The sequence below is a fragment of the Vigna radiata genome, chromosome 7 (assembly GCF_000741045.1).
Source record: "Vigna radiata var. radiata cultivar VC1973A chromosome 7, Vradiata_ver6, whole genome shotgun sequence".
In the NCBI taxonomy this organism is placed as follows: domain Eukaryota; kingdom Viridiplantae; phylum Streptophyta; class Magnoliopsida; order Fabales; family Fabaceae; genus Vigna; species Vigna radiata.
This window is the reverse complement of record NC_028357.1, coordinates 27,542,829-27,558,755: the sequence shown is the minus strand read 5'-3', so window position 1 is coordinate 27,558,755 and position 15,927 is coordinate 27,542,829. Positions and strand designations below refer to the sequence as shown.

Here is a 15,927-nt window from a genome sequence, read left to right as displayed (position 1 = left end):
CACATGTTTTTCACTTAGACTTTGGATCTTCCCATTCTACTTCTTTCTATGCAATAGGCACACCTTCTTTTCCCAGGTCATGAATAAAATCAGATTGGAAACTTACAGATGAATAAAGTTGAAATTCCCTTCCTCCTCCTTCAATAGGAACGCTAAAGGANTGATTTGCAACGGCCCTTTTCAATGCTAACTCATCATAGGAATTAACATCTTCATAAGAATCAATAGAAACAACTTTGGCATTTTTCTGCACATTAGCAAAATAAACAAACAAAACAAAGGAACATAAGAATTTGATTGATAACTATGTTTTAGAAGCAATTATTTTCTTAAAAGATCAGGACCAAGTTACTAACCCTATACTGGTCACATGTACCATCAACAACACGGTAAGGGTAATCCTCTTCGGAATCGATGCCTCCATGGTTGATGATGAACTCAAATGCATAGTCCATAAGTCCTCCTCCATTGCATCTCATGTTATATCCTGTATCACAATCGTTCTGATAATGAAATCAGTTCGCCAGTCACTATCTTATTAATTCCTTCCACAGGACCAATTGCTGAGAATGACCAACAGTTTCCTATATTAAAGAAAATAGTCATTAAACAAAAATCTCAAACTAACCTTAAAAAATTACAGGTTGTTAAGACAAAGATCACTCAAGAAACTCATTTGTCAGAATACAACTACAAACACCGAAGCACTCTCCTAAGCTAAAGTAACTTTCTTTAAATTATTATTTTGACCTTTTTACTCAGGTTAAAATGTAGAGAATATTAAATATTCTTGGACAACAGAAGATAAAAAAAATTGGTATGGTGCACAGAGACAAAGAACTATAAAAGTGATTGGTAGGTTTTAAGTATTATAATATGTTCAAATAACGTATATTTTTGCTACGTCATAAAATATGTAGACCTATTATAGCGTACAAAACTATGTACGTCATAGTTCGTTTTTGTACGTCATAAAATATGATTTTTGTACTAGTGAAACTAAGTTGTATGTAAATAAGTTTTTTACTTCTTTTTAGTTTTGACATCTAAATATTATAAGTGCATTTCAGTTTTTTAAAAATGGTTTTTTCTTAAAAGAATCATCTATAAAAAAATCAAATAAGTTATTATTTTTTATAAAACATAAACATTTTCGTATATCAAAATTGAATAAAAATACACATAATTTATAAAATTAAAAATAAAAATAAGAAACTAGATGTTAATACAATTGTATAATTTGATTCAAGAATGCATGACTAGTAGATATGATTAAGTTACAACATCGGTAAGAACCTAGAAAATATAGTATTAGAGTTTATAAGTATATTAAAATAATGAAACCGAGTATTATATTTTAAAATAACTCAATATTATAAATAGAAATTCTTAAACTCGTCTCATTACCTAAAACACCGTTTATCTCTTTAAAACACTATTCTCTTGACCTCTCTACCATCTCTTTAAGATTTCTGACTCCTCAATCATCTATTTGATGATTATGAGGCGTCCAGGCGATCCTTGCGACAAGGTCTATTAATCTACCTGATCAATTTACTATTTAGAGCAAGTAAGTTTTTACCCTTTTTCCTTGATATCTTCGGTTCATGATCATACAAAGCAAAATCTATTTTGCATGTGCCAATAACTTCTCTTTCTTGATTCTTTGTTCAATTGAGGTTCTAAGGGTTGTCTTCAAACACCAACCAGTGATTTGTAAGTCGTTCTAGAAGTTCCTTGCAATGGAAGCAACGGTTGGGGGTTTTTAGAGCGGTAGGAGTTTTCTAAGGTAAGGGAAGCTAGAACCTTTGTTTTAGTTTGTGATTATGTTAGAAGAATTTGTATTTCTATGTATTGTAGTTAAATTTTGAGAAATGTCCATGTTTGGCTATATGAAGATCTTATGAAACTATATGTTGGAATTGTATGTTTGTGGGGTGTGAAACTATATTGATTATGTGTAATGAATTTATTCTAATGCTTGAAACTGAATGCAAAGTGATTGGTTTATAGAAGGGTCTTTTTGTTTGGGCTTTTAAGGTCAAAAATAGGGTTTTAATGGGTGAATTTTATAACTGAGTGTTGGAATGATGAAGTAACTGGTTGAGTACCATTTTGAGGTCATTTTATACTTGTAGGCATTGTTAAATTTAAAGAAATATGGTATGAAATAGGTAAGGGGATAATTGTTGAATTTGAAGGTTATTTTAGTGTAAAAATGAGGTTTTGACTGGTGAGAATTTGAGGTAGGCAGTGAGGACTGTGTTTGACAGTTGGAAGTGTGTTAGGAGACTTGTTAGGACTTGTCTAAGTTGTCAAATGAGAAAAGTTTAGTGTAGAAAGGGTTGGTTTTGCTTGTAGGGTGAGTTCTTAGGTGTTTTTGGTAAAAAAATGAGGTTATGTATGGTGAGATTTTGAAACAAAAACTTTGGGAGTAAACTGGAATGTTGGAGTCAGTTATTTGGTGTATTACGACTTGTACTCTGTGTTGGTTTACATATATGGAAGTTAGAAAAGGTGGAATTGAGTTTGGGTAGCTTAAGTAAGTGGTATTGGGTTTTGAATGGTAATTTTGAGTTAGATATGTGTTTTTCTGAAGTTTCATAGTGTTTAGAAGGTCCTAGGAACCTTTAAAAGTTAGGGGTAAAGTGTTCAAAATAAGAAAGTTGAGTCTTAATTTTATTGACAACGCTTGAGCGCCCAAATTGGGCACTAAGCACTAAAAATGCGAAAAGTTCCGCTCAGGGCATTGAAAGCCAGTGTTGGACATTGATGTTCTAGCGTTGAGCGCCACCCTTGGGAGCTCGAGCCCTACTGGACGATAGTGCAACAATTTTGGGGAGTTTTCATGGTTTTGGATGTCCGTTTTGGACATTCTTTAGGTCGTTTTAGGGGTTTTGGTCCCTTCCAGAGTTGTTGGTGAGGGTTTCAAAGTTGTTTTCCTTACCTAAATGTGGGTAATAAGATGTCTTAAAGAAAATTGTGTTATTATGTGATTTCTAATGACTTGTAAGGGTGTTTCTGATTGTTTAATGTGATAGTATGCAATGTTTGTGTGAAGTATATGTATATGAATATGATTATGTATGAGATGTGATGATGATGTTCAAGTAATATGTGAGGTATGGATTTTTAGTATCATGTAAGAAAGGAATTCTAAGGAGGAATATCCTAGTTAGTATGTTATGTTATGTATCGAAGTAGTGGCTCCTGGAATGGGGAATGATCCTGACACTCTCAATAACCTCATTTCATGTAGAGATGGGTGATTATGTCGGTGAGAGTAGCAGGAGGTCCTAGTCTATGGTCATGGGTTTTGGTCATAGATGTTTGACGGATTAACCTTGGTGTATGAAATTATTGGTGGTGGTTGAGGATGTGGTTATTATTATTTCTGAGAAAGGTTGTTCCACCATACACGGGTACAAGTTCCCCATGAGTCTGACATCAATGCATTATCTGAATAGTTAAGGGTTTCAAGTGGAAGGGACAAATTTATGTGTTATTGATTCATAATATGCATGTATGTTGTCATTGTTTTAAATTGTATGTATAATCTTTTGATACTCTATCTTACCCTTGTTTTTGTGTTGTTTGTCTTTGGGTATGTTTCTTTTTTGCAATGATCACTTTAATGGTGTGACCTTAGGTGGTGTCTTCGGAGAGCATGTGCTAGGTGGTAGCGGAGCATAAGCTTAGAGTAGGAAGTTTCAGTTTTTCTTTTGTTTGTAATATTGTTTATCTTACTCTTTTGATTCAGTGTAGTATGTATCCTTCTAGTATAAAAAGGTCTACATATGAAGTTTTGTATTATAAATTATTGTAATAGGAATTTATATGTTTTCCTCGAGTTAACTACTGTGAAATATCAAGATCGTGATGTATCCTATAGTAGTTAAATACTATGAAAAATTTGAATGTTACAACATCCGTTAGATCAATATATTAACTTAATATAAAAACTATTGAATATTATTAGGAATAAAATAGTCAACATGTTAAAAGAAAGCTCATTAGCCCTAGCCCATAGCTTTATGAATATTTGGTCTTGTGGGTTTTTTTTATTATGTCCCAACCCATATAGATTAGGGCAAAGTCCTATAAGATATACTAATTTGACAAGTCTAATTGAGAGATTGAATTGTTATTTTTTGGTTTAATTAATATATTCATATCTTATTCTGTTAATTATTTTAATTTAATTCACGCACCATTTTTTCCTATGTATTTATTTGTTGAAATTTAAGTAATTTATAATATATATATATATATATATATATATATATATATATATATATATATATATATATATATTATCTTAGCTAGAGCTGTCAAAATGGGTCACAACCCGCGAGCCAACCCGGTCCGTCACAGGTTCGGTCCGGGTTGGGTTTGAAAAATACAACTCATTTTATATACGGGTCAGATTTCAACCCGGCTCGGTGAGCCGGGTTGGCCCACCAACTCACCTACCTAATTTTATTTTTTTAATTTATTATTTTATTTATGAAATCCTAAAAACTAAAATACTTTCTTCACTCACTCTGTATACCAAAAAAGTAACCTCTGCTCTGATAAATCACTTTCACGATACTTGCTCTCATTTGACGGTGCTCTCACCTTCACTTCACTGAAATTCTTCAAGGAACAGGTAAAACACCCTTCCTTTTTTCTTCTCTTTTCTCCACATTTTTGTTTTCTCACTTCTTCTTTTTTTTTCAAAAACCCTACAATGACAAAAATAGGGATTTACGAATTTGTTTTTTGTTCTGAGGAATTTGAAGACATGGAATGATTTTTTCATGTTCTGACATGCTTGTATAAGATTTTGTTCATTTTATTTAAACAATTTGAGTATACATTATTTGAACAAGCTCTTTTTGATATCTTTGAATTTGGGAAATTATGTTACAAATTAAAGTATTAATTTTTTGTTGTTGTTGAGTACTGATTCTCTTTTTTTTACTAATACTTTTTTATTGATTGTCGGAATTGTTCTGATATTAGGAAAATCTTTATTAGTGAATTTGGAGACAACAAGAACAAGGGTCAAGGGTTACAACAACAACAAAAAATAATGAATATAAGAAACTTATTTGTATGTTTTTTGTGTTTTTTTTTAATGACATTTGGATTATATTGTACTTTTTATTATTATTTTGAATTGTCTTTAACATAATTTTTTGGAAGTGAAAATTGTTTAAATTTAAATTACAGAAAGTTTGTATTTTTTTATTTTAAAAAAATGTAATTAAATGGGCTAGTGAGCCAACCCGTTTACCCACCAACCTGTGGTGGGTCGGGTCAAGTTCAAGTTTTTCTGGCTTGTTAATAAATGAGCCGGGTTAGATTGGCTCACTAAGTGATCAACCTGTGGTGGGCCGGACCGGGTCGAGTCGGATTACCCGTTTTGACAGCTCTAATCTTAACATTCCACACAACCTTGACTAATCTTATATCTTTTTTTTTGAATTTTAAAAAATAATAATTTAAAAAATAAAATTAAACAAAAACATGAACTCCAAAAAGAGAAATTCAGTTTATGTAATAGTATCGATAAGTTATATTACATTTAAAATTAATAATATAAATATGTAAGTTTCATTTCAGATTATAACAATAATTTAAATCGTGGTGAAATGTTGATTTTAAAATGAAATGGATAAGTAATTAAGAAGGTTGATAATAATAATAATAATGATAATATTATCAGATTATTAAAAATATCATTTTAAAAATAATGTGGAAAATAAATCTATTGGAAAAATATTAAATATCTCTAATTGGAAAATAAATCATGGCTTCTAATTATATAGCGTGTGAGTTTGTCTTGAATTTAGATATTATGATTTATAATTTTTGTGAGAAAGCAGAAGAAAATAAATTATAAGGAATTTTGATTTTCCATTTTTAAAACTAAGGGAATGGATAGACGTCCTTATCCACAAATGAAAGTAGGAGAAGCCAATAAAAATGGATATTTTGATCAGTCTATGGGTTTCAATCCTGTTTTAGATTGTTCCTACGTGGGCGACCTTACAACATACACACCACAACCATCCATCACCACAATTATTGTCTGTCACTGTCACTCATTTCTCAAACGTTAATTACAAATTACAAAACTTTCATCTACCTGATTTTTCTAAACCACGGATTCTGTTCTCCATGTTTTTCCGTCATTAGATTTTGTTATTTCCATTCATTGTCAAAACTTCAACCTGTAATCATATAAATATAACTTCACTTGATCAACCTAGTATTTCAGTTGAGTTGAGTTGAGCCATACAAGATATACACATTCACACACGCAACAACAACCATGGCTTCTACTTTGTGTTACAATTCTCTTAACCCTTCAACAACCGCTTTCTCAAGAACCCATTTCTCAGTTCCCTTGAATAAAGAACTTCCATTGGATGCTTCACCTCTTGTTGGCTATAACTGTCCCCTGGGATGCAGAAGCAGGAAGCAGAGGAGAAAAGTGATGTATGTGAAAGGTGCCGTGGTAGAGGCTCCACCAAGAGTTTCACCCTCGTCACAAGGTGGAAGTGGGGCCCCTTCAAAGGAGCAGCTTCGGGTACTTGTTGCTGGTGGAGGGATTGGAGGGTTGGTTTTTGCGTTGGCTGCGAAGAGAAAGGGGTTTGATGTGGTGGTGTTTGAGAAGGACCTGAGTGCTGTAAGAGGGGAGGGACAGTATAGGGGTCCAATTCAGATTCAGAGCAATGCTTTGGCTGCTTTGGAAGCTATAGATTCAGAGGTTGCAGAGGAAGTTATGAGAGTTGGTTGCATTACGGGTGATAGAATCAATGGACTTGTTGATGGGGTTTCTGGTTCTTGGTAAGTGAAAAGGTTAAGTTCATATTTCAATTGAATCAGTGATTTAAGTGTCTTCGTTTTTCTTCTTGTTCTATCTTTAGGCATGCAACAGGGATGCTCATACTGATTAGTTTAACCTTAATCAATGTTGAATGGGAAATGTTAGGCATTTAAGGTGCTGAAGCTGGACCCTCAGAAACCAATTGATTAGTTTGAACTGTGAGGCAACGGTATTCATTCTTGGCAACATTAGGATAGATGGTGGTTGAAACCTATTTGCCACATTTGATCTGCATGATCGTTTGAAAGTTGATATTATCATTATGTTGCTTAGAATCTTCTGTCATATCCTTATTAAAGGAAACAAATTAAGTCATATCCTTATCAGAAAGCACTAATTAGAATCTAACAGATGATACATTTACAAGATGATGATATTTTGAACACTCCCCTTGCATGTTCATTACCTAAGAGTGAAGGCAAAAAAAAGTACATTCTTATTTATTAAATATTTCCTCATTAAAGACTTTATTAGGAAAACTAATTTAGGAAAAAAAAAAAAAACCAGGGCTGAGGGAAAAGAAGTGTATTAATATCAATTGAGAACTTTTATTGGGCATACTTTATTACCATGACCGTTGTACACCAAAAAAACTCTGAAATGTAGCAACAGCAGCAATAAACTCAACTGGATGGCTAATTCAGATATTTTACAGTGGGTGGATCGGGGCTCCTAGTTAATAAGTCTATTAACATCCTGCTTGTTAATGAGATTGATTACACTTATTGAGTAAATTCTTCATTTTAAAGTTGGGAAGCTCAGTGACTTAATAAGATAATTAATCATATAATCACTTCTATTCTAGCAAACATGAAAAGGGTAGTTATGATAATGTAAATTTACCTTTCTTCCAAGACAACAATCTTGCTCCTTTAATATCAAGTTCAGAAGAAAAAATCTTTCTATAATTTTCTTAAAGAAATTATATAGCACTTTGCGCTATGAATTGATATATAGTTCGTCATCAGGTATGTCAAGTTTGATACATTCACTCCTGCTGTGGAACGTGGGCTTCCAGTCACAAGGGTCATTAGTCGAATGGTTTTACAAGAGATTCTTGCCCGTGCAGTTGGGGAAGATATCATTATGAATGCTAGTAATGTTGTTAATTTTGTGGATGATGGAAACAAGGTAATTAAAGAGAGCTTGTTAAAGATTCTCCTCATGCTATCTGTTATGTATGAATTTTATTGAGTTCTTATTTCTTTCTTATTGAATATGCATTGGCTGACTAATATGATTAAACATCAATTGATTGACATTTACTACTTTCTCATCCAGCATTCCACAATTTCAGGTAACAGTAGAACTTGAGAATGGTCAAAAATATGAAGGAGATGTATTGGTTGGAGCGGATGGTATATGGTCGAAGGTCTTACTAATTCTTCTCTGATTATGATCTTATTCTTGAGCTAATAATTTTTCCCACATGAAATTAAACGAAAGTCATGCCTAAACATGAGAAGTACAGTGGAGCTCATATGTGTGCTAGCCTTGTTCTTGCATTGTGAAGTAGTGAATTCTTTCAGTCATTTTGTAAGATGTTCAATTATATATTCTTCATTTAATCTAATTGTAGATTTTATGTATAGGTGAGGAAGCAACTATTTGGGCACAAAGAAGCTGTTTACTCTGGCTATACTTGTTACACTGGCATTGCAGATTTTGTGCCTGCTGACATTGAAACTGTTGGGTATGTTGACCACAATTCATGTATTGTATATGTATTTATATTGAGTTGAGAAGCTTACTTGAACCTTTTTGCTGGAAGATACCGTGTATTCTTGGGACACAAACAATACTTTGTATCTTCAGATGTTGGTGCTGGAAAGATGCAATGGTATGCATTCCACAAAGAACCTCCTGGTGGTGTTGATGGCCCCAACGGTACGCATTCTCTATGTGTTTGGGATTTGACACATGTTAGAAACAGTCTTCACAAACGTTAAACTTTGTTTATTGCCTACTTATAGACATACTTTTTTAAATTGTTTCTAGTGTATTTTAGATAAGTGATTCTGTCTTTGAATCAATTGAACCTGGAAAGTATTTTCAACTGCCATGGCAATGGCAAATTGATTATTTGTTTGAAATTTTGAGCTACAGGTTATATCTGTGCTGGTGACCATTGATTATTAAATATGTTGCTACTAGTTTCTACAAATAGTAAACAATAAGCGGCCTTATGTATAAAAAAGGAAAAAACAAGGCAGAGAGCATTCTGCACACCTTTGAAACAACAATACTTGCATTTGTTGCACGAATTGCTGTTGGATATGTACCTGGTGTTGATACTCTTGGGCGCTTCATTAATTATGTATCAAATAGTATTCATTGTGGTTTACTAACTACATCAAATCACAATTTTAAAGTGTGCCGCCTGATTAGAATTTAAGAATATTTTTTCATATGATGAAGTTATCATTTGTTGGGCTTATTGTCTGATGGGTCTTTCCTCGTCAAATGTTGTATCTGCTTCTTCATCATTTTTGTTTTTGTTTATTTAATCAAAATATTTTGTTTTTGATAACCTTGGAGAGGTCTCAAATATTATGGTAGAATAGAATAATTTTATTGTTACATCAGATATATATATACAATATTGTACAATTAATTTTGGAAATATAATAACAACACCTAATGTAATCAGATTCTTATGATTCAGGGATATAATCAAATCCCTATTATCCTGGATATAATTAGATTCTTGTGATTTAGCAATATTTATGTTAGATACTTTAATTATATTGCTGACAAGATGTATTCTTTACTCCATATTTTATACTTTTTCAATCTCCAACACATTACATGTTCAAGAAGAAGAACACTTGTAATGATTACTTTTTACTCAATGAGAAGTGCGACTCTCAATGTCTATAAACGCAACTCTTTCAATTCATTTAAAGTAGTTGAAACTTTTGTAACTACAAAGTATCTTCTTCTGATAATATACAAAACTTTTCTTCTCCATTCTTATCTCATCGTTGCTCCTTTAAATTCTATTATTCATTTACTCTAATTTAATCCCCTCCATTGTTAACACTTTAACATTGTATGAAGATAGATGTTGCTTGTGAGAGAAAAACAAGGGAAGAAAAGCGAAAAAGTTGGAGAGAAAAACTATATACAAAAAAACTCCAAAACAAGGATAACCTCTGATAGTTCGTTGCCTTCACCTCCCATTTTTTTTGGTGAAAACTATTATCTGTGGATTGTAAGGATGAGGACATACTTGAGAGCCCAAAGTTTATTGAATATATTGAAAAATGGTAGTTCATCTCAAAAGTCACAATGAAGAAATGGTAAAGGAAGGAAAAAACTTGCATCATACAAGTAGTTTTACATCATGATATTTTCATCAAGATTATTACACTGGAAACTCTCAAGGAAGCTGAGGAATCAATTGAATCAGGAGTTTCAAGAGGAAAGTAAATTAAATCGTCTTCTTTCTTCATGGCAGGAAAAAAGGAAAGGCTGCTTAAGATATTTGAGGGTTGGTGTGACAATGCTGTAGATCTCATACATGCAACAGAAGAAGATGCAATTCTAAGAAGAGACATATATGACAGGATACCAACATTGACATGGGGAAAGGGTCGTGTGACTTTGCTTGGGGATTCCGTCCATGCCATGCAGCCAAACATGGGCCAAGGAGGGTGCATGGCTATTGAGGTACATATTTATTCTTTTTATTTGGTATTTTAACTTTGTATGGATACAGGTTATAAGTACTTTTGAGAGTTTCTGTACTGAAAAAAGCTCTATATTTCCATTAGCAAACTCTCAAATGCTCTCTTTGTATCTAGACAGGCTTTTGTCTATTCATCCTCTCTCAAATGAAATATGGGTTCTAGATTAGAGGATGGGGGATTGTACAAGCTAAATCAAAATTCTCAGTTTAAATACCATACTTTTAAGAAGTGAGCACAATGCTATTTCTGGTCATAAATTTCATCCGTGATTTAATCAAAATTAAATTTTTCAACAAAGTAATGAAAGATTATTTTCTACTATGACTATTATACCCTCTAGTCTTTTTCATTGGTATCTTTACTATGCTGTAGCTGTATATTTATCCAAATTTGTAACTAAAAGGGGTTTCAAATAAACAATTTTATTGCCATGCCTCTGATGATAGATATACACTATTCACAGAAACATGAATAAATTTAAAATATTTTATACTTAAAGAGGAGATGGAGATCTACAATGTCAAACCATCTCAACTTCCCTATGAGCCTCCAAAGGGGACTGGTACTAAAAGAAACACTTGAAAAGTGAGGCAGAAACCTTTTCTAACAATCTTGTTTTATCATTTCAGGACAGTTATCAACTTGCATTGGAGTTGGACAATGCATGGGAACAAAGTGTTAAATCAGGGAGTCCAATTGACATTGATTCTTCCCTAAGGAGGTAAGACACCATTTTTGCGTATATGCAAAAACTAATGATGATTTAATTAATTAATTAACAACTTAGTTTGAACAGAAAGACCGTTTAATGTTTCATCATTTACAAATCAGTAAATTTGATGTAAATCTATTTGGTGATTGGTGCCCATCTCTTTTCTCTCTTTTCCATTAATACTTCCAGCTACGAGAGAGAAAGAAGACTACGAGTTGCCATTATTCATGGAATGGCTAGAATGGCCGCTCTCATGGCTTCAACTTACAAGGCATATTTGGGTGTTGGTCTTGGCCCTTTAGAAGTAAGAACTCAAATTTTATCAATAAGAGAATGAAAAGTACAGTGAAGTTGACATTTCATTGTTGCTTCCCTTACTCTGCAGTTTTTGACCAAGTTTCGCATACCACATCCTGGAAGAGTTGGAGGAAGGTTTTTCGTTGACATCATGATGCCTTCTATGTTGAGCTGGGTCTTAGGTGGCAATAGGTAATGTTTAGAGCCCATTTTTCTTTGTTGGTAGACTGCTTTATTTTTCATACACTTGTCATCTCATTCAACATGCAGTTATAAATCTGTGCCAATGGATACATGATGAGAAGTTTCAAGAAACTGATTATATTGAAAACAATGTTCAGTATTTAATTATGTCCAATAAGACAGAAATATTATTTATGATCATATGTAAAGTTGTGTAGTTTCATTGCTTACAAGTGAAAAATGATGCTTGTTTTACAGCTCCAAACTTGAGGGTAGACCACTAAGTTGCAGGCTCTCAGACAAAGTACGTTGCTCAAATAGAGTTACTTTTGTACTTTGTTGCTGAGAAGATAATGTATATCTGGTATAATTTATATGTTCACATCTATCGGATTTTTTGTGATCTGGAGTTTGATAGATATTTGATTATTTATGAAGGCTAATGATAAATTACGCCGATGGTTTGAAGATGATGAAGCCCTTGAGCGTGCTATTAATGGAGAGTATGTCTTCTACTAAATACGTATGAGAATCATCTCTTACATGTTTCTAACCACAAATGTAGATCACATAACTTTTGGTCCATCGTTGTTGTTTCAATTAGGTGGATTTTATTACCGCATGGAGATGGAACAAGTCTTTCAAAGCCTATAGTTTTAAGTCGAAATGAGATGAAACCCTTCATAATCGGGTATACCTATTAATGCACTTACTCACAATGCAATGACATAATAGTTCCTATATTTTACATACATTTTATTTAGAACTGATTTTAGATGTACCCTTTGAAACCTGAACGATGATCCTAATTTCTGGTCATCAATTATTTCTGTGCAGTTCCATTGCTATTTTTTTTTTTCAAAAAAAAAAGCCTAATTTCAACCTATTTTCGTTTTTGTTTTTGTAATTGCAGGAGTGCACCCGCGCAAGATCATCCTGGCACTTCAGTTACAATACCTTCATCTCAGGTAGCACAATTTATCATGACCTGAATCAAACACGGTTCCACACACGATGCTCTTCAACATCATGTAACATAGTCAACACTTTTTTTCTTTTTAAGGTTTCTCCAAGGCATGCTCGAATTAACTATAAGGATGGTGCCTTCTTCTTGATTGATTTGCGGAGTGAACATGGCACCTGGATCATTGAGTAAGTAAAAGAAATAAAAAGTACTTTGTTTTACTTGAAGTTTTAAATTCTTNACAAATCTATTTAACATNATTCTGATTATGTTTTCANCAATGAGGGAAAGCAGTACCGGGTACCCCCTAATTATCCTGCTCGCATTCGCCCATCTGATGCTATTCAGTTTGGTTCTGAGAAGGTGAGATGAGAGGTTATAAAAAGTTGTTGCAGTTTTCATATTACACATTTGTACCTTCTAGACCTTATACTAGGTATATGAGATACCACTAATCATTATATCAGAAAGCCTTAGTTTGTTCTTTTGACTGATGACTAGTTTCATTCACAGCCTATAAGAATTGCACATTAATAGTTGGATGGTTCAATCTCGCATTGAGTAGGGTTACTTGTTCACACTGCATCTCACACTTAAAGGTTTAAAACAAAACTATTACTTTATTTAAGATGTGTGCACCAAAGTTATTCAAGTGACATTCCACATTTCCCTTCTCATTTTTTCTGAGAAAAATGTTTCTGCTCATTTACTGACAATAACATACAATCTCCAATTAATGCATATGATGTCTGAGCATCCAAGTTGTCTGCAGGTTTCATTTCGTGTTAAGGTGACAAGATCTGTTCCAAGAATCTCAGAGAATGAAAGGCCTCTGACGTTGCAGGAAGCGTGAGTGGTTCAGTTCAGTGGCAATTTGTAAGTAATGGAAAAGTTATACAGAGCAGATTTAAATTTGTAGAGCACTATCTGCGTTACTTTTGGGTGGGGAATTATACAACGATCAAGTTATGTTACATGTTTATATGGACTTTTAAGAGGGATTGTTGGTATAAATTCGTTACCCCACTCCAATACTTTTTGTGTAATAACATTTGTTAGATAGATTTATAACACGACTGAAACTTGCACCACAGTAATGTTGAATGGAGTAAGCAATGCTAAGCTGAGAAATTTTTTCACTTTCAATTGTGATTTACAGAATGAAACTATATGCTTGTTAATATAAGAATAGCAAATTAAATAGTTTAATTTGGAGCGAAACTGTGTTAAAGATACAAAAACCTAGTTTGAAATAGTCTAATCGAGGTTAAGATGAAAATATTTTGACAAAGAATGAGATCAAGATAAATGTTTATTTATTTATGCTAAAACTTAAATAATTGAAATTTTGAGTTTGTACAATGTTCATGACTTATGGATTAACCCTATTTAAGTCTTAATCTTTGTTCTTCACTAAGTGAGAGATTGTACTAGTTGACACAATAGATAAATTATAAAACCATATCTTATTGTGATTAGACATAGGACTACTCCTTTCATTTTGACCATAAGGACTATTGGTAACTTTTTCATACATTAATAAGATGAAAGATGTACGTATCTCAAATCAATGTTTGAGAAATAATTGTAGTTATATTCCAAATCAATCGAGAAATGTAGTTACCAGCCTCTTATGTGAGAATTGACATTGTATCTCTTGTCATTGTGTTCTTGTATCTCATAAGTTATAGTACAATTTATTCATTTTATTTTCTCTTTCCGACAATTGTTTTTCTATCAAATAATATGGTCATGTTCCTTAAACGGGTAGGCTTTTTCTTATGCTAGCAGTAGACCTTGAATTAAAAGAACAATGATCCAATGATGTTACATATTCATGTTCTTCCCTTTTGATATTTTTCTCTTGTGCTTCTTTATATTGTGGTTCATTGTAATTTTCTCATTTGTCAAGATTCTTACAGATTCTTATCTATCATGTTTCTTGTGATATATGAAACTCAAATATTGCCCCTACCAAGCCTTAGTTTTTGCTTTAGGGCTTCTAAATAAGGGTCTTTTTACTCCTATTTAATTTCATGTTTTCATTTTTAATTTAGAAAAGTGTCATATTATCTATAACTTATTTTATTTTAAAATGTTTATGAAGTCAAGGAAACAAAAGAAAAATTATTTTCTCTGTTTTTTTTTTTCAAATATTTGAAACAATATATGAATTGGAAACATGACACTTTGTAAATTAAAGGGACAATAGAAAAAAAAAAGTGAAAAAAAGAAAGAAATGAAATCATAAATAAACATTCTCTAATGTTTTCACCAGAAATATATTAACAATGTGATATTACATTTTATTTCCGACAATAATATTTTATGAAATTTCATATAAATTCATGTAACTAAAATCTTTCTCGTTTAGTTGTTTTAAAAATTGAACCGATCATCAACTCAGTGGAGGGTGAGTATTCGAACCAATGGATTACCGATCAAACTACATGAACTGATGATAAGCAATATAAAATTTAGCATAAATAAAAATATGGCACTTATATCACAAATAAATGCGATAACTATTCAAGGGCACAAGTTCTATTCCTCTAGAATGCTTCTTTTGTGTTATCAGAAAACCTTGACAAAGAATCTCAAGACCTGCCCTTCTTTAACCAATGTCATCTTAAATATCATTTATTTTTTAGTAAAAGTATACAAATAAAAATAATTGTAACTAAAATCAAGTTTATAAACTAAATTAATTCAAAGTTAAGCTTTACAAAGGATGATGTAAACCTAGTGATTATAACGGAAAATAAATATGAAATTCATGCAAAAAGTGGGTAACTTGCTGTACTATATAGTGTGTACCAGCCCTCTCCGAAGCTGTCCATGATTCGTGGCATACAGTCGACAGATTTATAATTGAAGTAACCGATTTGTTATGCGATAACAATAAGCAAGTAAGTTGAAAGTATTAATGAATAATTAATAAATTTAATAGTCATATTAAATATGAATATACGATATTAATAGATAATTAACAAATTATAATATCTAAAATTATATTGTATTAAATACATAATGAGCTTGATGGTTATGAAAGTTATAAATACAAGATAAAACTTTTTTTTTAAATGATATTAAAATCTTTGAAAAAAATAACTGACTTGAGCATTCAGGTCAATCACTAATCGGGAGAGAACAAATGAGAAAATGGACGATCGGAGGAGTGTGAAGAAGGGTGGATAAT

The 15,927-nt window shown here is 32.3% G+C and overlaps 1 protein-coding gene and 1 pseudogene across 1 annotated transcript; one reads left to right on the top strand and one right to left on the bottom strand.

Moving 5' to 3' along the window:
* Positions 1-35: 35 nt before the first annotated feature.
* Positions 36-6,170, bottom strand: LOC106766252 (annotated as a pseudogene).
* On the top strand, positions 6,042-13,874 carry LOC106768400 (zeaxanthin epoxidase, chloroplastic). Its single transcript, XM_014653545.2, has 16 exons — positions 6,042-6,840; positions 7,849-8,011; positions 8,178-8,252; positions 8,473-8,573; positions 8,652-8,767; positions 10,341-10,552; positions 11,202-11,293; positions 11,474-11,588; positions 11,670-11,773; positions 12,023-12,068; positions 12,203-12,267; positions 12,369-12,455; positions 12,678-12,732; positions 12,828-12,916; positions 13,007-13,091; positions 13,501-13,874. The coding sequence occupies exons 1-16, from the start codon at positions 6,323-6,325 to the stop codon at positions 13,579-13,581; spliced, it is 2,004 nt and encodes a 667-aa protein (XP_014509031.1). The 5' UTR covers positions 6,042-6,322; the 3' UTR covers positions 13,582-13,874.
* Positions 13,875-15,927: the final 2,053 nt, after the last annotated feature.